General features: G+C 39.0%; 1 protein-coding gene and 1 long non-coding RNA gene across 2 annotated transcripts in view; one reads left to right on the forward strand and one right to left on the reverse strand.

Moving 5' to 3' along the window:
* HHIP (hedgehog interacting protein) overlaps nucleotides 1–25,480 on the reverse strand; it is an 85,848-nt gene that overhangs the window by 25,393 nt on the left and 34,975 nt on the right. Inside the window, exons 5-7 of the mRNA XM_006209918.3 lie at nucleotides 5,013–5,164; nucleotides 4,457–4,630; nucleotides 3,738–3,881 (exon numbers count right to left, since the gene is read on the reverse strand). Coding sequence (XP_006209980.1) covers nucleotides 3,738–3,881; nucleotides 4,457–4,630; nucleotides 5,013–5,164 — 470 coding nt within the window. The remainder of the gene's footprint in view (nucleotides 1–3,737; nucleotides 3,882–4,456; nucleotides 4,631–5,012; nucleotides 5,165–25,480) is intronic.
* LOC140701155 (uncharacterized) lies at nucleotides 4,266–10,158 on the forward strand. Its single transcript, XR_012080062.1, has 3 exons — nucleotides 4,266–4,356; nucleotides 4,489–4,608; nucleotides 10,037–10,158. It is a non-coding gene; the product is annotated as an uncharacterized lncRNA (long non-coding RNA).

Genomic DNA, 25,480 nt, shown 5'->3' on the forward strand with positions numbered 1-25,480 from the left:
CTAGTCTGTTGTTAAGGAATACCCCATGTATAATAGTCTGGCAAGTGTAAGAATCAGTGGCATCATTGACTCACATCTGCAACACACACTGTAGGACATGTGGTCCCCAACTTATGATGATTCAGCACTAGGATGGTGTGAAAGAAACACATGCTGTAGGAACTGTATGTCCAGTTTTGAACTTTGATTTTCCCCCGGGCTAGCGACATGCGTGCAGTACATTGCTCTCTCATGATGCTGGGCAGCTCCCGGTCAGCAGTATGATCACAAGGGTAAACAACCAATACACTGACAACCATTCTGTATCCCTACAGCTATCCTGTTTTCCACTTTCAGTACAGTATTCAATAAATGACATGAGATAGTCAACATCGAATACGCTCTGTGTTAGAAGATTTTGCACCTCTCTAGGCTAATGTAAGTGCTCTGAGCACATTTACGGTGGGCTAGGCTAAGGTATGATGCTCGGTAGGTGAGGTGCATTAAGTGTATTTTTGACTTAAGGTATCTTCAGCTTATTCTGATTTCATTGGGACAGAACTCCATTGTAAGTCAAGGAAGATCTGTGTTAGTTATAGCATTAGTTTTATATTTCTTACATAGAATCACTACATTCTGAAGCTCAGGCTGCTCTAACAAAGGAAAGCATGCACTCCAATTCAAGGAATAAAATTAAGCTGGTCCCCACAACCACTGAGTTCTTCATGTGAACTCTGACTTCATGTTTACCTGTAATCTGGGGCCAGAATATGTCTGTGGCTTAAGCCACTGAATGTAAATTCCATGAGGAAGGGAACCACTTCCAACTTCTTTCTCACTGTATTATATAATATTAGAGGGGCTCAATATTTGTTGATTCTTTAAATCAGTGAGGGAGTAGGCATGGGGAGTTTGGGTTGGGCAAAGAATGAGGTTGAATATTTTTGTGTTCTCACAAATTTGGAAAAGTCTTGCATTGTTGTTTAGGTTTCTTAAGCTTGGCGTTATAGACATTTTGGGCCAGGTACTTCTTTCTTTTGGGCAGAAGGGGGCGCTGTTCTGAGCACTGTAGGATGTTGAGCAGCATCTCTGGCCTCCACCCTCTAGATGTGAGTAGCGTGATCTCCTTCCAATTTAGGAAAACCCAGAATGCTTCTAAGACATTGCTAAGTGTCCTCTGGGGGAAAATCATCATTGAGAATCACTGTTTCAGGCCAACAGAATACATGAATGACAAAAACAAAATCATTGGGACTATTAAATAAATTTAAAAATTAAAATCAAAATCTGAGAGTAGGTTATGGGGCTTAAGAGACATGTAAGTCATATGCAGCAATTATTTAAGCAAGAGCAACAATGAGAGAAATCCTTTTGGTGCTGGATGCTCCCATTCATATTAGGGAAACTATAAGCCTGATCTGTGAAAGGTGGGTTATTTGTTCTGTGGCCACAGTCCCTTTACTGTCTCATTAATTCAAAAATTCACAGAATACAGTGTCTGGCAGGGATCAAGACACAGACCGGCTGTGACTTAAGGCGGAACTAAGTCCATCCAAGGTGAGAAATTTTTTCTGTATTTCCCTTCTTTTGAAGATGGAGAAAGTATGACCAAAAAGGTTTGACCTGTTTCTAACAAGAAAGAGCAAATCTGAGAGAAAAGGCCAGGTCTCCTAGAGGTGGAGCTGCTGGAGGCCATGAGGTCTAGCTCTGGCTGAATACCAAATCCACTAAGAACCACTTGGCCCTCTTAACCTTTAATTTCTTCTATAAAAAAGAGCCCAGGCAGCAAAACTTCTCTGTATGATACTATGATGGTGGATCCATGTCATTACACGTGTCCAAACCCATAGGCCGTCCGACACCAAGAAGGAACCCTACTATAAACTATGGTCTTTGGGGGGTAATGACGTGTCAGTGTAGGGTCCACAATTGTAACAAATGTTTCACTCGGGGAGCCTAGGTATTGATAATGGGGAAGGCTATGCATGTGTGGGGACAAGGGGTACACAGTAAATCTCTGTACTTTCTGCTCAGTTTTGCTGTGAACTTCAAACTGATCTAAAAATTAAAGTCTTTGAAAAAAAGGAGGGGGGGTGACTGATGCCAGCTACCTTAGAATGCTGCTGAAAGATATCAGTAAATTGTCGTGCATGACACACTCGGTTAACTACTCTGCACCAAGGTGCTTAATACAAGCCAGCTTTGCTTTTAGCCAATAATGATTTTTGTTTCTTTTCTGCTTTATTAAATCCTCCTCTGCTTGAAATACTCTTGGAGGGAGGCAGGCTGTTCCGTCAGCTCTCCACCGCCCGAGGAGGTAAGACTCCACAGCTCAGGCATCTCACCACACGAAAGGGCTGTAAAGCACCTCACCCTGTGTTTTTACACTGAGGGCCCGGGACCCCCCGGGAAGGTGGCATGAAGGCTGCAGTGGGATTGTGGTGACTCAGGCTGCTCGACTTCAAAGTGCTGCTTTGTGGTGGTATCCGCGCGTTCTGAGCTATAGGAATGGAATGTGACAGTTTCCTCCACATCCTGAACCCACCTTAAGTATTCCCTGTCGCACAGATTTTAAGGTCTGCCGAGATGCCAAAAAGGAAATGAACTGTAGACTTGGACTTTGATGGAGGGGAGATGAAGGGCAGGAGGGATTATAAAAATAAAAAGTTTGAGAAATACTCACCTTGCACGTAGTGAACACGCAATAAACATTAAATAGCAATAATAACTTAACTAGTAAATGAATAAATGTGGCCAGTATGAATAACAGACCACAGATTGGATGAAATTTTCATCACAGAATTGCTGTACTATATACTTCCTAGCATTTTTCAAGTGTATACCAAATTTCTCACTCTACCTACTTCTTTTTGTTAACTTTTTAAAAATTGAAGTATAGTTGATTTACAATGTGGTGTTCATTTCTGGTGTACAAGGTAGTGATTCAGTTATACATATATGTTCTTTTTCAAATTCTTTTCCATTATAGGTTATTATAAAATATTGAATATAGTTCCCTGTGCTGTACAGTAGGTCACTGTCTATCGATTCTGTATATAGTGGTTTGTATCTGTTAATCCCAAACTCCCCACCCCACCCCTGCACATACTTCTCAGTGGTCCTTTCTTTGTGATTCATTGTGGTAAACAGTCAATTTGAATTCCTCTGGTATTCGTAATTTTTTTTCAAGAAAACAAGGTTAACATTTAGCTCAACTCCTTACAAATGACACTGAGAAATACATTAAGTGAAGCTATGATAATAAGAACTATAATTTATTCTACCAGGTATGTCAGACACTCTACTTGGTGCTTCACTTACAGATTTGTATTTAATCATTACAGCATCCTTGCCAGGTGGCTATTAATAGCCCCATTTCATGTATAAGAAAATTAACATTTAGAAGGATTGAAGGAGACAAATTCAAGGTTCATTATCTCTCAGAATTGTTTCGATTTGTCTTAATCATGACATTGGTCCAACAGTGTTTATCTAATAACAGCCCTCCAAAATGCTAAGGCGATTTTTGTCTCCATGAAATTGTCCTCTTCCCTGTCTGATCTGCCTTCTCAATCTGCTTCACACATTACTAGCAGACAGAGGGCAAAATACTGGGTGAGATAATGACCTGGTGTGTTTTAGAGACACAACCTTGGACACCACTCTCGGCTGCTGTGGGCTCAGAAACCCTCTCCCTCCCCCCACCCCACCCCTTTCCGAATCCCTGTTGGGAAGGAGAGAGGACAGGCTCGTCTCACCTGCCGGGGTCGTGGAGGCCGTGGGCAAACACTTCGGGGGGCTGGTTGGTGCTGTTGAAATGCGGGTTGCTCCTGGGGATGGAATAAGGCACGTGGCACACGTCTGCGTCCACGTCCAGCCGCAGCACAGAACCCGTGAAGTCACTGAGGAATCGGAGGACCACGTAAGTGCTTTCCGTTTCTGTTGTATTGCTCTACGGATGAAAGAACTCCCCCTCCCCACCATTCGAGACAAAATTACTGAAGTTCCAAATTCCATATCGTGGGAAATGAAACCGAGGGAAGTTGGTTTCAGACAAGGCTCAAGGGTGCCCAGAGGCTGCAGCATCAGTGGCGCCCTGTTTCTGCATCCGTCCTCTAAATTTTTTTGGCCAGTCCACGAGTTTAATGCCCCGCAAAAGCTCGGCTGGACGGTGCTGTCCGTCACACGCGGTGTTGAAGGCAGCGTGGCCGCGCGGGGCGGCCGAGCCGCAGCTGCTGACCAGACTAGGCAGCGGGAGCTCGTTATAGGACATCTCGGTACAGCGACTTTCAAAAATATTACATCAGCATGTTTACTGAATTCCCCTTCACCTTATAAATGCAGGCGCTGATAGTAAAAGTGAAATATTTAACCAAGGTGATACAACTCAAAGACAGTTCTCAGCTCACTGATTCTGACTCTTTTTCCTGGCACTTAAAACATTTTAACATCAAGGGGGACTTTTTTTTTTTTTTACCTTAACCCATCCATTTCTTCCATATCATCCAGTGTGATCATCCCATCACCAAGGATGATGTACAAAAAGCCGTCGGGACCGAAGAGCAGCTGGCCTCCCAGGTGTTTTCTGTGAAGCTCTGCAACTTCAAGAAACACTCTGGCTGTTCTCAGGTCAGCTTGATGGGGGTTTTTCCTACATGGTGAGGAGGGAGCAAACCATGATTGTTAAAGACATAAGGTGGATCCGCAGAAAGTAAGTAGCACACAAACAGGGACGCAAACACCTGGCCCATAAATAAGCAAACATATACTTAAAATGCAGCAAATGAAAATGACTGAGAAATCACATTATTTTCTAGGTTGCTTCTGAAGTGGCATTAGGTGGCAAGAGAATCGCAGGGCAGGTGCCAAAGCTACCATTGTCCACAATTTTCCTGAAAGATCCATATGGGGTTTTAAGCAAGATGGAGATGGCGGTTTAATTATTGCCACCTTACGGTTAATTATTTGTAACATCGAACAAAAAATTAGGAAGGGCAGATGAGAAAATAAGGCTAAACGACTTTCAGTGATACCTGGATACTGTGTATTCCACGACTCTCAGTATATGGTCATGAGGCCCCATAGCCCACCGTTCTTGGTTGGTGGTATAAGACACGTAGAGCTTTCCATTTTTCTTGTAATTGGGATGGAATGCAAGGCTCAGCAGTCCTCTTTCATCTCCTCCCTGCAGTCAAATGAAAAACACAAAGAATTGTGAAGTTAATTATGTTCTTTATTGTGTTTCAACTGGAACCCCCAAAAGAGTCTCTTTCTTTCTTCTGGATAATCTTTGCCCAAACTCTTTTCTTTTCTTCCTTGCCTACTGCACAAAAAGGATTATAAAACATTTCACTTTGCGGAACTCTTTAAGGGTTGGAAGGAGACAATTGCGTCGCACGGTTATCTATGCGTACACCACTTTTGTCGAGTGATTTGTGTATGCAATCTGGGGAAGCTCGGAAGACAAGTTTAAGTGCTGTGAAGAATTCTTTGCTGGGTTACTAGGTTGCTTGTAGTTCACAGAAGACAAATAAAAAGGTTCATAATCAGCAGTCACTTCTAATCCAAGTCTCCAAAACCTAAAACACAGTGTGGGCTGCCAACTCCCACTGTCTTGGCAATATGTTTAGAAAACAGTTAAATTGCTTGTGTAATATGTAAACCTTTGTTTTACCCTGGAGGCAGCTACATCAGTTGTCACAACCATGGTGGTCTGCTTGTCATAGCAAGGTAATAAGCAGCCTTGGCCCTATCTACATAGAAATGAGGTATTTTTACATGTCTCCCTTCCCTGGATAGAGTTTTTCTTTACAGAAAGAGGGAGAAATGAGAAGTGAGCTAAAAGCCAGGGCTGGGGTGGGGGTGGGAGAAATACTCGAAAGGAAAGGGGACACTTGGAAATAAAAGAAAAATCCCAAACAAATTTCTTTTGTTATTATATGAATGTCAAGAATTGTATACATTAGGCATGCCAAATGCTGTAACAATTAAAACATCATCATGTTTCTTAAATAGAAAGGCATTTTATCTTTATTTTCTGCTAATTCAGCTTGAGGAAACTCAATATGGTCTCGGCATTTGTTTTATCCCACAAGTAGTCTAGGAATTTCTATAATGAAATCAAAGTATCTAAAATTATCTAGATCAGAGACTTCAAGTTCATATGCTGGTAAGCCAGGGAGCCCTTTCTCTGTAGCCTGACGAGCTATGCACAGTGGAGAAAAATGTGACAGAAACTGAATGTTACAATTGTCACTAGGACATCACCTTCCACACGCTATTCCACTAAACATCACAACATCTCCTATGGTGAACAGCTGTCAGTCACTCCTCGGAAGAGTTAGAGGACAAAATAAATCTCTAATACTGTAACTTTTTTACAAGGTCATGCTCGATCATGGACGCACTCTCCGGCCTTTGTCCCCTGGAAGAGCATGTGTTACTAGCAAAGCACAGAACTGTTTGTAGTTTGTGTGCTACATGGATTTGTGAATTTACAGTTTTAGGCATAAAATCGGGCTTTTAATAAACATTGTTTTAATTCCTGGATTAGAGAAAAACTCCTTCAAGTGCATGCCATCCAAAGCAGAAACATTCAGACTTTAAGAGAGTATAAATAATAAAGTGGATGCAAAGATCCCAGAACTACCAAATGATTCTTCATACTAATCTAAAAAGTCAGCCTCTTCATTTGCAGTATCACCATATGCTTAATTTTAATTTTAGGCAAAGGAACAATCTCACTGAAGGGTAAGGCTCTCTGACTGTGATTTATGAATAAGCCTCTGTTTTTTGGATTGTCTTGCTACGACGATTTTAACATTGGCTCGACGTTGCTGTTTTTCTTCTATCTTCATTAAACAAATATCTCTTGCCTTTCTGATGAGACGTAGAAAGCAGGGATGTGTAAGTAAGATTCGGTCGTAGAAAAGCCCCTGCACGTCTAAACCTCCTTGATGGATGTATAAGGAGGCCCTGGGGGGTTCGGGTAGGGATTTAGTTCGTGATTAATTCTCCTTCCGCACATATTTCCCCCTAAATCTGTGAATGCAGGATAAGTACAGCACGCCCACTTCACAAAAGTTTGTGTTCCCTTATAAGAAGCTTTTGTTGAAAGTAGGTCTTTTGTAACTTTTAATCAAATCATCTGAAAGACAGTTTGAGCTGGAAAGCAACATGGTTTAAAACTGTGCTGGCTGGTTTTTCGGGAATTAGGAATGTAGGATTCATGCACAAGAGAAAGATGGACGGGCAAAGGGATTTAAACAAATCCCCAAGTGATGGAAGTTCACCTTAGAGATGTCCTTATTGTGTGAATGTATCGGGGGGGGGGGCAACACTGACTTCTAATAAAGTGCCAAATATAGAAAGAGAGTGAGACATTTGAATGACAAGAAAATAAATCAAGAAAGCCATTTAAAAAATGTCAATAATCCTGAATTTTTCAGGTTATAGGATTTACATTTGTTTAATCATTACATATGATTTCATGTTTTTAAAGTCAACTTCTAGGTGCAAAGTAGTGTTGTGGGGGGTTTAGACACATGACTAATTACTTTTAAGTCATTTCAGAGAAATACTCTCATAACTGTATTGTGGACAAAATTTAATGTATTATGTAAATATCCTAGAGTGTCTCTCGAAACTAGCTTTTAAAATTATCTAGGATAACACAACTCTTAAATGTTCAGAGACTGGGAAAGAGGCATGTATGACTGCTGTCAGGAGATTAAAATATTAGTAGGTTCACATAGCTTGAATTAGCCTTCAGAGTTACGCTGTCCATTCAAAGTATGTTACTGACAAATCACAAGCATGGAGAATACGTCGATTGGGTGTTTAAGCCTTAACTTTGGAGCAGGGTCAGAGGCCACACTGCCAGAAACACCACCAGACATCTGAGGCTTCCAGGTCCTCTATGGTTGCTTCAAGCATTGTCTTCATTGGCATCAGAGCCAGGGTGTTGGCCCCTGGAGGCAGGATGGAAGCCAGCAGCCCAGCTCTCCCAGGCTCAGCAAAAAACCCTTGTGTCGATGTTACTGACTTTCCCCTTCCTCCTTCCCCTCATTATGTGTAGCCTGATGGAATTAAAACCATGCAGCCTTCCAGAAATGTCAAATTATTGAACTGTTTCTGGTGAGCATCTGGGAAGAAGGAACCTCTAGTGATTAATTAGTTCAGCCAAGCTGGTTAAAAAGGGAGAAAAACACATTCATAGAATGGCAAAGGAAGCCCTGTGGTGCGGGGAGCCACGCCTTTCAAAACGACAGTGACTTCTAACAGCATAGTTTTGAAAACTGTTAACTCAGTGTCCAAAATATTTTATCCTTCCCCATGTGAAAAGCAGCAATGTGTCCAAACTATTCACATTATACTTTGTACTTCATTACTGATAAGAAACCCTTTGTGTATACCTTATGCTTCTAGGAGCACACATCACTACTGAACCAATTGGGCAACAAGTAATTTATAAGCGAGATGTCAGGGTTTCCTCTGTTTGGGTAATTTTTTTTTCCCCCAGCTCACTGATTGAACTCTCATCTGAGCATCTTCAGAGGCTACAATGAGCTTCTCCCTTTGTCCCTTCCCCTTGCTCAGTCCTCCCGGTACCACATCAACTTCTGGACAGACCCTCACCAAGCACCAATGACTCCTCAAAATCAGGTAGTCGAATGATTTGAAGATAATATCTCTATACACTTTGGAGCCTTGAGATTAACCCATGTTTCAGAATAAATCATAAAACCCTCCTTAGGGACTTTGAATAAGTAGTTCACTGCCATTCTAATTATCATTCAGCTCTCAGGAACAATTTCACACGGTCAGCAGAAAAGAGACAAAACCCCCAAACAAAGAGGATCAATGACTTTCGTGTAAGTCCTAGATCAGATCTAGTCCTATAGTTTTGAGGTAAACTCCTCCCCAGTGAGAACCGCAAAGTTCTAACCAACTGACTAAGGAAGACTCTTTGAAGGAAATTAAGCATCTGTTGAAAAAGACAGGTAGTCATAAAATGATTGTGACAGAAAGAATTCTTTTTCTTTTTTAAGAGAACTTGTGGGGCATGGTCTTTCATGATGGTATTTTAAAGAAAACATTAACTTCATACTTTCAATGTGGTTAAAGTTAATTTTTTCTGATTTCCAACTTCTTTAAAATTTGTTTTAACATTTTATATTTGACAATTGACTTGTGCATTTTAGGAAACAGGACTGGACAGCACTGAACTGGAAGCACTGTTTCTCATTTTTGCATAGTTTTCTTGGTGACCCTTTGGCAAGTGACTAGGTTCAAGTTCAGCAATGTACCCAACGGGCCTATGGCAATGAAACAGAAAGCCAGGGAGGGAATGTAAATTAAACAATACACTGCTGAGTTCAAGATATTCCTTGATACTGCCTTGCCAAAAATTTTTGTATTTAACATTTATTCGACAAATATTTATTGAATGCCTACTATGCATGAGGCCTTGTACTTGACACCAAGGATAAGATAATCAATAAAAATGAATTCCTGCCCTCCAGGAATTTATGCACGGAAGCAGATAACAAAGTGAGTTTTTAGTTGTTTCACCCCCCTCCCACTTTCTTATGATGCTGATTTGGGGTTTTGGGGAGGGGGAACTTAAACAGTGCTATGCTATTAGAAATACGCAGGGCCCAAAATACAAGTATTAAAGAGAATAAACACATGTTCTGGGTAACTTCCAACACAAAGGTTAATTAGTATATTATCACTGAGCTTTCTCTACTGTAAAACATGATGGGAAAAAGAAAAAAAGCTTGATTTTATAACAGATAAATTACATGAAAATTAGGCAGAGTTTCTGCCAACACAAGACCACCTTCTAACTTAACTGACATACACGCCCCAGGCACACAGGTGTGAAGGCCTCCAGCAGAACTGTTGTTCTCTTAATAATGAAAGAGCTTCTAAGGATTAACATAAGAACAGAAGGGGGGTATTTTTAATTCTCTATAAAGTCTATACTTTTATTATAAGGCAGGTCATGACATTTTCTTTGTTAATTGTGATCCAAATGTCTATGTTTTGCTAGCACGTGTCAGGAGAGGAACAAGAGGACTTGGAGACCAATGTGGACCACTCGTCATGCAAACCTGTGCTTCTGAGACCAGAACCTTTCGCTGTTCAGACACAAGAAATAAATTTGTTTGAGAATTGTTAATTCAAATACAATATCAGGTGTCTTCGTTTTCTATTGCTGCTGTAAAAAAAAATCACCACAAACAGAGTGGCTTGAAACAACACAAATCTATTATCTTAAAATCTATAGGTTAGACTACAGCATGGGTCTCACCTGGCTGAAATAAATGTGTCTGCAGAGCTGGGCTGCTTTCTGGAGGCTCTAGGGCATAATCCACTTCCTTTCCCTTTTCAGTTTCTAGAAGCCATGTGGCATCCTTGGTTGGTGCCCTCCACCCTCCATCTTCAAAGCTGGTTATGGTAGGCTGAATCCTCATAATCTCATCGCTCTGAACTTCTCTGCTCCCTCTTCCACTTTTAAGACTGTGTGATGACACTGAACTCACCTAGATAATCCAGTGTAATTTGAATTTCCCTTTGCCAGGTAAAGTAACATAATCACAGGTTCTGGAGATTAGGCTGAGGACATCTTGTGGGAAAGAGCATTACTCTTTTTTGGTCTACTACATGTCTACTTTAATCTGTGTTTTAAAAGGATCCAAAGCACTGATGCCTTGAACCATCTTGGCCATGCCTTACTGTGAGTGCCCTGAAAGAGGAGACTGGTGAAGTTCACCCACAAATTCATAAAGAGATACTTAGGGAAAGCTCTCCCACAGCAAGCACTCTCTCTTAGCTGTCCGTGTTGCAAGATCAACCAACACCCTTCGGAGTGAAGTGAAAGCACTTTTCAGAACTGAAGAGAAGGTGGAGACCATTAGATAACACGTGGGCATATATGAATTCAGTCAAGAGCAAAACTGTGTTAATCCCAGGATGCAAAGAAGGAAAAATTTCAACATGGGCAAACTGTTTCTACTAACTGGAGGATTTTAATATCGCTAAAACTGTTATTTTGCTTAGTTCATAAGTTTCAAAACACACTGTATAGTATTAATCTCTTCACAACTCCTGGAAAAGACAGGAAGCAGTGCTTTTCAATAGTTCCAAAAGTCTAATTTGGTCTCAGAAGAAGAGTCAATCCCCCTAGGACCCTGAGTTAGCTTATGGGAGGGGCTGCATGGGGAGTGCTATAATGAAAAATAGACTTGGTCTGTGTCCCTGGTTTTTGGCACAGAGCTCCTAAAACCACTGGAACTTCCTGAATGACAGGAGTGTCTTTTGTCCTTGCTAATGGTCAACCTCACCTGAGTTTATGGTAAAGAAGTGATTCTTGATGGACCCCCAGATAACTTCAGGAAGGGGGCTGATGCCAGCGGAACCAACAAAGGTAATTGAAGGATGAGTGCTTTCAGTCCCACCCTCCAACCTCCAGGGAGGAGAGAGGGACTGGAGGTTGAGTTCAATCACCAATGGCTATGATGGAATCAATCATACCTACCTAATGAAGCCTCCATGAAACCTTAAATGATGGCGTTTGGAGAGCTTCCAGGTTGGCCAACACACTGAGGTGCTGGAGGGTGGGATGTCCAGAGAGGGCATGGAAGCTCCACGTCCCCCAGCCCCATGCCTTTCCCTATGTGTCTCTTCCGCCCTCTGACTGCTCCTGAGCTGGAGCTTTCATAATAAACCAGTAATGGTAAGTAAAGCAGCTTCCTGAGTTCTGTGAGCCGTTCTATGAGTGACTAAGTCTGCGGGGGAGCTGATAAGAACCCCTGAATTTGTAGTCATTTGGGCAGAAATGTGCGAAGCCAGTGCTTGGAACAGAGATAGTCTTGTGGGACTGAGCTCTTAATCCATGGGGTCAAGGTTAACTCCAGGGAGTTAGTGTCAGAATGGAACTGAATTTTTGAACACCCGCTTGGTGTTGGAGAATTGGTTGCTGTGAGAAAAAACAAAACAAAACAAAACAAAAAAAAAACCAACCCTGTCATCTGGTATCAGAAGACATTCCAGAAAAAATCTGAGAGGTTCTTTAGCTCATCCTCCTCTCTAGGGAGAAGGTCATGGTCAACTCTATCGAAGAAGTTGAAGTTATACATGGAATAATTTGGTACTCACACAAATTTTACTTTGGAAATCAACATTTTAATAAAATATCTTGTGCCATTTTATTACTCACTCTTTCGGCTTCCCTTCACTGTACTCTGAGCATGAAAGCAGCCACAATACACTGAGACCCTATCACATATGGTACTAATTCTCCCCGTTTCTTTAAAATTTCCTCTATTTTTCCAGATTTGGTTTTTTGTTTAGAGAAGTCTTTAACTTCCTTCAACTACTCTCTTGGTTTCCTGATGACTGAATGCTCTTCCAGGCACTGTCTTGTCCTTTCAAGGCCTTACTTCTGCCTAATAGTACTTCCCACTGCTCCTGTTCTCGAAGAAAGTATTTACAGCCTTCATGTGCTGGCAGGAGCCATGCCTACCCCGAGCACACTCCCCCAACAGAGAGGTCTGTCCTTCGAATGAAGTTGGAGAGACGCTAGAAGATACTCTGCAATTCAGAGTTTTTAGGATGTGTCTCATGGGGAATATGATTTCTGCCGTGGGCCAATTGGTCCATGTCAAATCTACGTTTAGGATTGCACATTTTATTTTCTGAAGGTATAGCAAATGCAAAAACAGACTAGAAAAGTACACATGAGAGGATGAAAGATAATCTAGATGCAGACCAGCTATCTCCAAGTCACAGTACCTTCTTCAACAATTCTCCTCCTCACTCTTTTCAAACATAAACAAAATAAATCAGTCACACTGGATTTAAGCTCCAACCAACACAGAGGGAAGATACTAGAGGTGATTCTTTTCTAGAATTTACAGCTTCCCAGCTGCTTCTCATTCCATATACTAATGTTCTTTTGACATCTCCTGCCTTCAGGGAAAAAAGTACACACGTATTCAGTTATGTATGTAAAAACTGTTACGATCGCACTATTTTATGTGTGGGTGTACACGATTTATTTTACACAAATTTTATGTTTGTCAAATGGAATCAACTTCCAGATTTCTGTTTTTCCCTAAGCATTTACCAATTTGAACTGTGACCTCTAATCCAGTGTGGCACATTACATGGTGGATTGGCTTGTCCCTTTTACACTGTCCATGCAGCAGTTAGCTGCAGTGGAACCTTTACACGTGCTGCCCAAGGAATCCCATATGCTCTCAGGGACTGGCCTGAGCACTAGGGACTATCTGACTCAGTGTGTGTCAAGAGTTAATAATACCTGTGACATCCCAAAGTTCAGCTCTCCAAAACATCTACTCTAATAGAAAAGATGCTTCAAATTAAACTTAAAAATATTAAAACCAAAATGCATGAAACATCTATTTGAAATAATAATAAAATAGTAAAGCTACAAAAAGTGTAAATTCCTCTTAGAAACAAAATTCTAAGAATTCTTTTCTATTTCTTACTTTTGTATCTATAAGAAATGATAGATGTTCACTAAACTTACTGTGGTCATCATTGCATGATGCTGTAACTTTAAACTTATACATGCTGTATGTCAATTACATCTCAATAAAACCAGAAGAAAAAACACCCCCAAATCCTAGCACTCAACACTTTTTTGAAGAAGGAAATGTACAGGGGTGTTGGCAACACTTAGAGAAAGCAAACCTCTTATGCTGTATGTTTAGGGTACGTGAAAATAAATGAACAATAGTTTGACAAAAAACCAAGAGTATTCATGGAGTTAAAAATGAATAAAAATAATAATTAAAAAAGACTATGACTATACTAAACTCTTCTGTTACAAGCTACAGGTTTAATACTTGTTGGACCTTAGATTTTAAAAAGTATCTATTTCCTGTATAACACAGGATATTCGCTTTCTTGTAATAACCTATAGTGGAAAATAATCTGAAAAAAATTATATGTATATATATATATATATCTTGCTGTATACCTGAAACTAACACACTATTATAAATCATCTATACTTCAACTAAAGAAAGAATGAAAGGAGACAGAAAAGAAAGAAAGAAAGAAAACAAAAGAAAGAAAGAAAACACATTTCTAGACTGAACTGTAAATGAGTGAAGTATTGGCCAGCTACATTGTTAGGCACAGCAAAATGTATGTAATTTACGTAATATGTAAATTAGGAACTAAACCAATTCTCCTCTAGACTATGAGCTTCTTCTTTTTTTTTTAAATAGCATTATTCTTTTTTGTTGTATTATTTATTTTACTTTGGTGGAGGGGGATAATTAAGGTTTGTTTATTTTTAGGAAGTACTAGGGATTGAACCCAGGATCTCATGCATGCTAAGGATGAGCTCTACTACTTGAGCTATACCCTCCCCAACTGTGAGCTTTTTAAGGGCAGGGACCTTATCTTGGCATTTCTAGTGTCTTAGAAAGTATCTCGTCTATGCCAGTGGAAGCCTTATCATAAAAGGTAACATGTATTGAGCTCTTACTTTGTATCAGAGACCATGCTAAGTAATTTGCAAGCATTATATTGTTTAAACTGTATACCTCTATAAAGCTTAATACTATTTTATTATTATCTTTATTTTCTGCATTAGAGACACAGAGGCATCGAGGATTTGAGTAACCTGCCCAAAATGTACAACCGGAAGTCACAAAAGATCATCTGATTGGAGGAAAAATAACGTCAACAATAATGTTCCACTGCCGCCCTCCAAATAGTTCTGAAAGACATGAACAAACACAAAACTGATTGTATTCCCTCATCAGCACCCATTGTTCATGGACTGAGGCAGTACTGAAACAGTCCTGCTTAAGTTTACAAAGCTCTGCAGGAGAATAAAATGAAGCTTATACATCAGTTATTTTAACACAAAGGTTAATTTAGGCTTTAGGGCCATTGATAAACCGACTATCTGAAAAATAAAAATCCTGGCTTGTGTACATTTCCGCGGTGTAAATACTCTCACCATGGCCGATTTCAAACTGGCAACTTAATATCTCTGACTTCAGTGTGAGAAGGAGGAGCCCAGTTAGCGCTGGCAAACCCGGGACCACCACTGTGGAGCACTTCCACTCTCCTTCACATCTCTTTTATCACACCTCCCTCCCGCAGTGTGGCGCTCTTATCTTTTCTCGCTTGCTTTACAATTCTATCAGACCTGTTCCTTTCAATGTAAAGCACCCAAATCTTTTGGTGAATTAGGCAGGGGTTCAAATAATTAAATAAATCATTAATTAAAGAGAGGAAAGAGGTTTTGTTTTTTTTTTTAAACTGGATTTTAGATGAAACAATACATGAAAACTAGTATACCACCAAAAAACAGAGTAGCACACTCAACAATCCTTTCGAGGCGTTTACCTGGTTATTTAAAGCGATAGAGAGAGGCAAATGAAAACTCCTCGATAATATTTTTTCTCCCTCTAATAAAGCCCCTCAGATAATCAAAGAAGACAACGAATGTAAAACCACTTTGTAAATTCCAACGTGCCATGTGAATAGAAGACATAGCTACTACAATGGACAGAGAGGCAAGAGCCAGCCTCAAATCTATCTGATCCATAAAATAGTAAGATTTGGGAAGGGAATGTGATTTTTGAAGTAGAGAATGTGTAGCCCTACATTTGAATCAGATGAGGAATGCATTTAAATTAAGTAGAGGAAGTATTATCTTGCCTGCTACCATCCGAAGAACTTTTGGACTTCAGACAATTGCAGGCATGGAAAGGCACATTTATACTTATATTTAGCACCAGGCTTACCACATAGTTTTGATAAAGATCTGTCTATATCTTTTCAGCAGATTTAGATGGTATGTGTTACCAGTGGCTCCTTAATGAATGATTTCCAAGACGGGGTAATCTGAATTTTTATTCCAGGATTGAAACATACATACTTGGCCACTGCAGAAATCTTTTTCTTTTTTAGTTAAAAAATATATGTATTTAGTGCTCATAGGCTCTAAAGTTAAAGTAATTTCTTTAGTAAACAAATAAAAGGAATGGGAGAAACAAATTCACCCAACATTTCTGTGATCTCCAATAATACTGATGACAAATCACAATATTTCCTCCCCACAAAAAACAAACTTTATATGAAAACACACTTCCAAGATTTGTGATAGAAAAATACGCATCTTTGATATTGCCAAACAGCTGTGAAAATTACCTCAGAGCAATATGGACTGATATAACAGATACTTATATAAATTTTAAAAAGACACAGAGTTTAGAGTCAAATTTGAATATCCAGTTATGAACTAAGCAAAAATATAAGATTATCCAGAACGTGTGAGAGTATATACATTCATTAAAAAAATATACATATCCCCAAAGATTTGACGACACTGCAGAACAAAGGAAATATTTGTTTATGTTTAGGGGATTTCAGTTTTCCATTCTCTCACTCTCTCAAGGATTTTCTTAGGATCATTCTTAAAGTATAAATATTTTTTAAAAAATTGTTAGATTGACAAATATTGGGCAAACCTTGTTAGGAAGTAACTGATTCCTTTGGAAGAAAGACGATTTAGAAAGTACCTTAACGCCTTCAAATTCCCAGAATGTATTTTACTTAATGGGTAAGAAGTGTCCCTCATTTGACTCACAGTTTGGAAATCTCTTTCTTAGAATGACTTGGTCTATAATAAAGAAAAATAATTTTTCATAGTTTATTGATAAAGGTCTAACAAAGTTAGGGACTATTAACTTTTATAAGAATAAAAGTAAATTTTTAAATAAAATTATTAGAAATATTAAATTTTCATACTGAAACGAAAGAAAATGGCCTCATAAGATTTCATTTACCATCTTTAAAGCTAAAATCTTTGAGGCACTAAGTCTGACACTTTATTTAAAACATTAAGCCCAGGAATATAAAGAATGCTTCCCTGATATTTTCATCTGGCTTCTACCTTTGTAGTTTGAAAAATCTTTTTTCTCCTGCTGGAAAATGGAAGATTCAAGGTCCTTTCAATGACAGAAAAAAAATCACAATATTAAGGATTAATGCTTAACTCTAGCTAAGGGTAAAAAATTGTCTTAAATGAATTTGACCTGTTACTTTTATAAAGTTTGTTTTTTATGATGTGTGGCTAATATGGTGGTCATGCAGCTAAAAGCATTATCTTCACATCATTACATAGAAATATAACACTAGGATACTTGAGTATTTTAGTCATGTTTCACTGCTCTTTGTCATTATATATTTCCTATTGTTACTCTAAAGAAGAACTCAAACTGACTTATATGAGAACAAACATTAAACAATTAAGTAAGATTATTGCCTTGAAGAGAAACCTTGAAAAAAATCCCAACTGTTTAGACCACCAAGGAACACTAATAAATTTAAGAAAATATGAGGTTTCCTCTCTGTGACTTCTCTTGAAAAGTTATGCAATAGATTGCTGCAACTTCAAGGTCATGTAAAAACTACGGTACTTTTGAAATTATTTTCTGAGTGCAGTTTGTATGTGCAGGATTTAGATGTCAATTAAACTTTGCCATCGACCAAGATCACAAAACCAAATCTTTGAATCTCTGATATTTTCATGAATCACTACTTCACAAAATGATCAGATGCAGAATGCTAGCAACACAGCAACACTAAAAAATGTTCAATCTAAATTTTCGTTTTTACATTAACAAATCATTCTTATTCCAAAATGTCATTAGTTACAAATCAACACTGAGAAAACAAATGTTTGCTATGCCTCAGATATCCAAAGTAAGCAACTCTTTTTGAAATTTGATATAGTACATATTTATACTACTTCTGACTAAAAGCAATTAATATATATTTCTGGGAAGTGCATCTTTAAATTAAACTATGTGACAGTTTAAAATATAAATTTCTTCAGTTTCATATTTTCTGTAATCAGGAAAGTATGATATTATTGCATTGAGATAGAATAAGTGTGGGAACTATATATTATAGATATCTGAAAAAACCTGAAGTCCAGATTAAAGATGTGAAAGTAATTATAAAATAGGATTTATCAAAAAACACTAAAGGGAGGGCTTGGATTTCTTAATTTCAAAAAAAAAAATCTGAGAGCACATAACTTGCTTCAAATACATGAAGATTAGTTCTAAGGACAGTGTCTGTCTGTTCACCTTTTCCATAGAAGTTTCACCAGTAGGACAGTTTTCAGTGCAAAGGAAGCTCTGTTCCCTATAATTCTTAATATAGTGGAAAGCATACTTTACGTATTTCTGGATAATATAATTTTGGACCAAAAGGCAGAATTTGAGGAAACTTCTGACATTCAAATTGCCTAAGATTGTATTCTTAGTTAACTTTGGGAAGAGCCAAACAAGAACAGAGTTTTCTAATACGATTATAATTCAACATTTGTAGCAATGTGGACAAAACTGATGGAACGTTCATCGTCCCATTTTAATTCACAAAATCTCCAGGTAGAGATAAGTTCCTAGTTGTAAATCATAGGGCAAATGAGGTGTTTATAAAGGTTCCACTTTCTCGACCGCCAGTACCCACTCTCATCATCTATAACGTCGTCAGCATCTATCCTCCCTCACTGCACAGCTCCCGCCCTCAGATTCCAGCATCCACTCCATCTTCAAGGGGTAAATATGGCAGGCCAGCTGCTCCCGTGTCATGATGCATCACATTACTATTCATTCGTGTCAAGAGGATGGGCCCAGGGATTTAGACTGCCTAGATTTGCAACCTGGCTCCTCCACTTGCTAGCTTCTTGACATGAGAAAGTTACTTAGCTTCTCTTGTCCCATTTGAACCACCTTCAAAATAGGGACATTTCCTGTCTCATAAGTTGTTGGGAGGTAGTGAACAGAGTGCAGAGTGGGCGCCGATGCACGACTGATGCTCAACAAAAGTTGGCCAGTTGCTCTATATCATGGCTGGGCTACCATGGTCTAGTTGGGGAAAGGAACTTTGGACAAGTAAGCCTCCAAACAAATACATAATTGCATTTTGGGAAAGCATATTGGGAAAATCTAATTTAGACCAGGGGGTCAGGGAAAGCCTCTCTGAAGATGGACATTCAAGCTGAGACTTCGGGGGCCAGACAATGAGAAGACAGAAAAATCCAAGGAAAGAAAGAGCAGCATCTCCCAGAGAGACACTTTATTAATATCGGGTATGATTCTTTGGGAGAAGAGAAATGCAACGGAAGAGTATAAAGGTGCACCCACTCTCCCATTCTTGCCCTGATTGTGGAAAGTTTTGGAGATCTGAGGGCACAGGTTCAGCACAGTGAAATAAATGTGGGTTTTTAATTGAGAGCTGGATTTGAATCCTCGCTTTATGACTTATAGGCTGTTTGACCTTGGGGAAGTAATTTAGCACACTTGAACTTCAGGGTTTTTTTTTTTTTTTCTTTTTCCTATTGTAAATGAATTATAACTTCTACTTTGCAACATTTCTTTTTTAGTGAAAAATGCACAAAATAAAAATTTTTATTTACTTTTAGTTGCTCACTAATCAGCCCTTGTCTTCCTCATGGTGGGGGGCAGAGGGATGGACCAGCAGTTCACGTAGGCAGTAGGCAACGAGGGTGCCATCCATCAGCGAGAGGAAGGATTGAGACTTTAGGGTTCTATCCAGGGACGAATAAGCATTTATTCATTCATCAATTATCCTAACAGAGCTATAACCTCAGACCAAACGCCACTTTTGAAATATACCAGGCCAGCTCTAAAAGAAATGACAACTCAATTATCCTTTCTAAACACTCATAATTTTTTCATTTTGATAGGAAAATCTATTTTTTCTGTTTTGATGGTTTTAAGTGGAAAACAGTTGTCGCATAAAGTGTCTGATTTGTTTCTCATTTGATGGCATGTGTGACAAAGTGACTTCCAGGGTGAAGGCTCTGGAAGGGGCATTGCTGATGGCATTTGGTTTTCTCATGTGTGGCATCTGCAGTAAAGCTGTACACCAGAAACTAATACAACGTTGTAAATCAACTATACTTCAATAAAAATAAATAAAATTGTTCTTTGATTTGTAGACTAATCCAAGCAGTAGTTTAGACAAAAATACAAGGTCATTACGTCCCATTATGAGTTTTAAGAAATTGTGTGCTTTGCTATTATGCTGTTTTTCATGACAAATGTGTAAAAGAGAACTGATGATAATTTAGTCGTCCTAGAATTACTTCCTAGGATTAATGTCACTAGAAAACATCAGGTAAAGCATTAAGGGATAACACTAGACAATTTGTTTTTCTTCATAACTACTGGTCTAGAGCTTCAGAGCAAAAACACTAATAAAAGTCAGTCATCATTATGATGTCACTCTCATAATTTCCTCAGAAATAAACCAGCAAGTACAAAAAATATTTATAATGTACGACATCATCTATGTGCCTTTCCATTGCTTAAACTTTGGGTTATATTTAGTGAGGTTTCCTGTTTGTCATAAAGAACACCTTCTGGGTGAAATAAAATACATTAATAAAAGCCCCCTGAAGTCAAACTATCTTTGTGAATCGCACGTGTGCCGGCGAAGCTTAAACACTATGGACCGAGACGACTCTATGACCTAATCCAACAACTTGTAAAAAGATTTTTTTCATTTGTGTGACCCAAGCTCTTTGGAAAGTACTGATCTGTCCCTGAAATGGTTTAAGTAGCTAAAAGCAGCTCCCAAATGACATCCCCCTAATGGTGTGGCATGGGCCCTAGAAGGCATTTATAACACACCAAACTTGTTGGAGAAATGAGTGCCCTGATGATATTTATAGTTAAAGTTTTTTGGTGCTCTTACTTTAAACCCATAAAATGTCTACAGCCTTTTCCCACATCCAGTCTCCAAGTAATGATGACTTATGCAGAATAGGAGACAGGAAACTTGAGAAGTGTTGTCTGTATGAGAAACAATTCTCAGTTCTTCTATTCTTGCATATAACTTCTTAGATGATGCCCTTCCTCATTCATCCCATTCTGCAACTGTTTCATCTGGTGGAGTTAATTAATGTCTACAAGTTGACATATCTCTCTGACATTTAACATGCTCCCCAAGACATGTGTCTTTTGGACTACGAAATGGACTTGGGAAAATAAAAGAACAAAAGAGCCTCAGGTTTCTTCAAATACATTAGAAGGGCCTAACGCTCCTCTGTAAGTTCTAATATTTAGACTCCCCATTTGTTTTGGCAGAAAAATCAAACTCCCCATTCATCTAAGATAGAGAGAGCCTTATCTCATTCACAGGTGAGCCTTTTCCCCAAGACTTGCATGAATAATGCATTTTCACCTGTTGGCTGCTTGGGACTTCAAAAAACAAAAACATAAAAGACTCTCCAATTCTAAAGAAGGACATTTTGTCAACTGACATCAAACTGGGGCTCTTCCAGCATGCCACACTTAACTTCCTTTACAATCACAAAGCTCCAGGCCAAGTCGGGCTTGGCGTCTCTTTCTGCTTAACTAGCTGTTTCAAGGTTGACCCATACTTGGGAACAGAGGCTGACGGGAGCAGAAACATGATCTGAGTCTAGCTTTGTGTTAGTTTATTATGGAATGCTCACTGAAGACAGGATTGTTGGAGATCAGTGCTGATTCTGGAGCAAAAGGTCTTCAAATATTCACAGGTTGGTTTTTGGATGGTTATTTCACAATTACTAGAGTCAGACAGACGGGAATTTGAATCCTAGTTCTGTCAGTTACTAGATATACATTGTAAGAAGACTACTTAACTTTTCTGAACATGAGTTTTCTTATCTATAAAATAGGAATATTAATACCCAAATTATAAGAATATTAATAGTCATACCCAGAATTAAGGGTGGGGGGTGTATCTTAAAAAGTCTCTGAAATACAGTAAAACTTCAAAACAGTGTATCTGCTTCCCTCTCCAGTTAAAAGGTATATGCAAATGAAGTGAAAGGTATCAAAGTTAACTTTGATAATGCTGAAACGGCCTAGAGGTCAATAGCAGAAAGATTCCGAAAACTTATTAGGCACCTGAAGCACCTGAAGTGCTAACTAGACCAAATGACTTTCATGGCTTCGTGGTGGGGGGATACGATGTGATGGATTGTTCCAAGAACGAAAACACAGAAGCACCAGTTTAATCTGGGGCGACCCCACATAGAAAGAAAGAATTGGTTGGCTTCCCCTTTACCATATAAGGCTCACTGATTCTTGAGCATCTCTAATACATTTTCTTGATTCCTACTTGTAGGAGATTAAAATACCCGCCAAGAGGTTGGAAGAAATTAAGCATTAAGTTTATACTAGTTTATAGTCAATGCATTAATGTCTACTCTAAACCATAGTACGTAGAAGACTGGTTGGAGAAGAGGTGGATTTGCCAGATACTACATTTAGTCCCTTGATTTGTTTGAGCAGCACCATCTGTGGGGTCATACTTTAAGTGAGTGGCAGCCCTTCCCCTCTACCACCAAAGCACCCTACTTTACATGCAAGCAATGTTTACTGCCATGTGGCTTTCCTGGGCAGGACACATGGATATTATTAGGATATCGAAGCAGTCATTGCATGGATGGCTGATGCCTAGACAGACAGACATAAGCAGGATTACCCACTACATCATTCAGTTGTAACCAATGAATGATAAGAGGACTGGCTGACTATCACAATACACGGAGTGACAAAGCTGTGGTCTATTACCAAAGAATAGACCACCCTTGCCCTGAAGGCTTGATCATTTATTTCAAGCCAATCTGTCATGGAGCCTAAGAGATAAAGAGTGATGCCTTGAACAGGAACGATTTGGAAAGAAATCCAGGCTCAACATCTTTCTTTTCAGTGTTTCGGCTTTCATACGTATTCTGAGAAACCTTTTGTCCCTGTGACTGTTGAAGCCAGACTAAGGTCTTGTTGGGAAGATCCGACAATCACACAGGCTCTTTGCTGAGTGCTGTGGCCTTAGAGGGAGCCAGCAAACAGCTCAAATTCTCGTTCCTTTGTCCCTCTCTTTCCATGCAGTCACTCACATCTTTAATAACCTTTTAATAGTCTATACTAAGTCTATATCTTAAAGTGTAAGTTGTTATTAAAACTTTATTTCTAAGCACAATTTAATATGGATAAGGAAACAGCAAAAGCCCTCCTGATAATTCCTTTCAGGATCATTTCCTAATTTCCTTTTGTTTTCAACATTTTAAAAACATCTTTAATCCTCCATTTCTTCCCCCATCTGAACTCCAATAGCATATTTAATCCCAAGATACACTACTCTTTTGAAAGGTAATGACTTAATATACTCAGGATCACAAGATAACGAAATACTGTATTTTAACCAGCCCCTTTCCTTGAATCACTCTTATGCCGTTTCTACTGATTTTTCTTTTTTGACTTTGCAACATTTCCCCCAAAGACTGCTTCTGACTAATTTCCTGGCTCTGCAGAAATTCCTTTTCTTTCAGCCTGGTGTCATAATAATACTTCTCAGAGCCTCCAGGGAGGATCCTGAACTTAATTATATTATGGCCACTGTAATTTGGTGGGCCAGCCACACTTACTTCCTTAACCAATTCATATGCTACTGAGGGCTAAACCAAGAGTAACCTCTCTTTATGCTTCAGCAACAAGCTGTTCCAAGAAAGCCGTTGTTTATAGTATTGAGAAACTGTTCCTCCAAGCCACATCCCAGTGTAATGTTCAGTTGGCAAAAAGAAGGTTGTATGTTGTTCAGCAGGGCAATCGGCCTCATTCGACCACCCAAGAGGGCAGCAAAAATAAGTCACCTAGTAAAGGTGGTCTTTTATACAAAGGTCAAACAGAGCTTTACTGGAAACTTTGGGTGGACTGGAAAGTCCTGGCTTAATATAGTGAGCTGCATAATTTACCACGTGCTCAAATTTTACTGTATAAGTAAAGCTTATTGTAAGATCAATGCATGCTTAATTATGCTTTAAAAAAAAAACCAACACTGATTAAAAATGAGTAAAAATAAAACAAGATGGTTTGTGCAAGATCTCCTTTCCTAATTCTGGACACAACTCTTCTTCTCCCCTTTTCTTTTTCCTCCTTCTTCTTTTACTGGCCTTTGTCTTTCGTGACAGCTACCTGCTTTCCTTGATGACTGAAAAGAGACGATACTATGGAAGTGGGAGACAGAAAGGAGGCTCAGTCATCTGTTACTTTTATCAGGCACACATTACAAGTTCCCTGAAATTCTTTCAATTCTTCAAACAGGTTTTGTTCTTAGTCATTTTGTTGTCATCCTCAAGGTCGTTTTCATGTCTATTTTATGATAAACAGTTAATAATCAAACCTGGTATAATTAAGGAAATTTTATAATTTTAAAGGCAAAAAAACTTCAGGCGACCTCGGTCCTAGTTTGCCAGACATAGTTCTGGCCTGTGCTCTAATATAACTTTTCCTTTCACTCCCAAAGGTATCCCAATTTGGAGGATAAATTAAGCAGCCACTCTTAATTTAATACCTACTTTAACAATTAAGCATGGGCAGAGGATGAAAATGTTTTAAATATACTTTTTGATGAAAATATCAGTCTTGTACAGCCAATGGTGTCAAAGTCTGGCATGTGGGAAGATGGCATCAGGATGGTTCCTGTCCCTCAGGAGCTTTTGCTCTACGTGGAGGGGCAATGTCAGTGTAAGGGGGTTCGTGCTACAGTGCAGGATGTAACTCATGAAGAGTGTTCCTGGGCTATTCTGTGTAGTGCACAGGTGCAGTAATATGCAGGCAGACCGCGGAGCTATCGTGGGTTCAGTTCCAGACCACTGCAATTAAGTGAACATCACAATAAAGCAAATTACATGAGTTTTGGGGTTTCCTAGTGCATATAAAAGTTATGTTTACACTATCCTGTAGTCTATTAAGTGTGCAATAGCATTCTAAAAAAACAACGTATATACCTTAGCTTAAAAATGTATTATTGCTAAAAATTTCTAACCATCATCTGAGCCTTCAGCAAGCTGTAGTAACATCAAAGATCACAGATCACTGTAACAAACCTAATACTATGAAAAAGCTTGAAATACTGCAAGAATTACCCAAATGTGACAGAGAAACAAGATGTGAGGAAATGCTGTTGGAAAAACGGCACCGAGAGGCTTGTTCTGCGTGGGGTTGCTACAAACCTTCAATTTGTAAAAAATCTGCCAAATGCAATAAAATGAGGTCTGCCTATAAGGGCAGTGCTGCACCATTAAAGGCAGAAAGTAGCAGAATATCCAGAGAGTCAAAACGACAGATTGGGAGTTGAGATATGTGTACAAGTCCTAGGTGTGTCAGGGACTAACGGAAACCCTACCTAAGTCATTGTGGTATAAAGTTACAAAAACACAATCAAAAGCACCTAGGACACTTCCTCCTCGCTGGTTCCAAATAGGGACTCTCAAAAATTGTTCTGTGTAATGATATCCTAAAAAATTCAAAGCTCTGGCAATATCAACCACAAATAAACTAGGATTCGAGATAAGGCTGAAGTGTGCATTTAGAGAGTGCTAACTTTTTCAAGATATCCCTAATTTTGTTAA

This window comes from Vicugna pacos, chromosome 2 (assembly GCF_048564905.1).
Source record: "Vicugna pacos chromosome 2, VicPac4, whole genome shotgun sequence".
NCBI classification, from domain to species: domain Eukaryota; kingdom Metazoa; phylum Chordata; class Mammalia; order Artiodactyla; family Camelidae; genus Vicugna; species Vicugna pacos.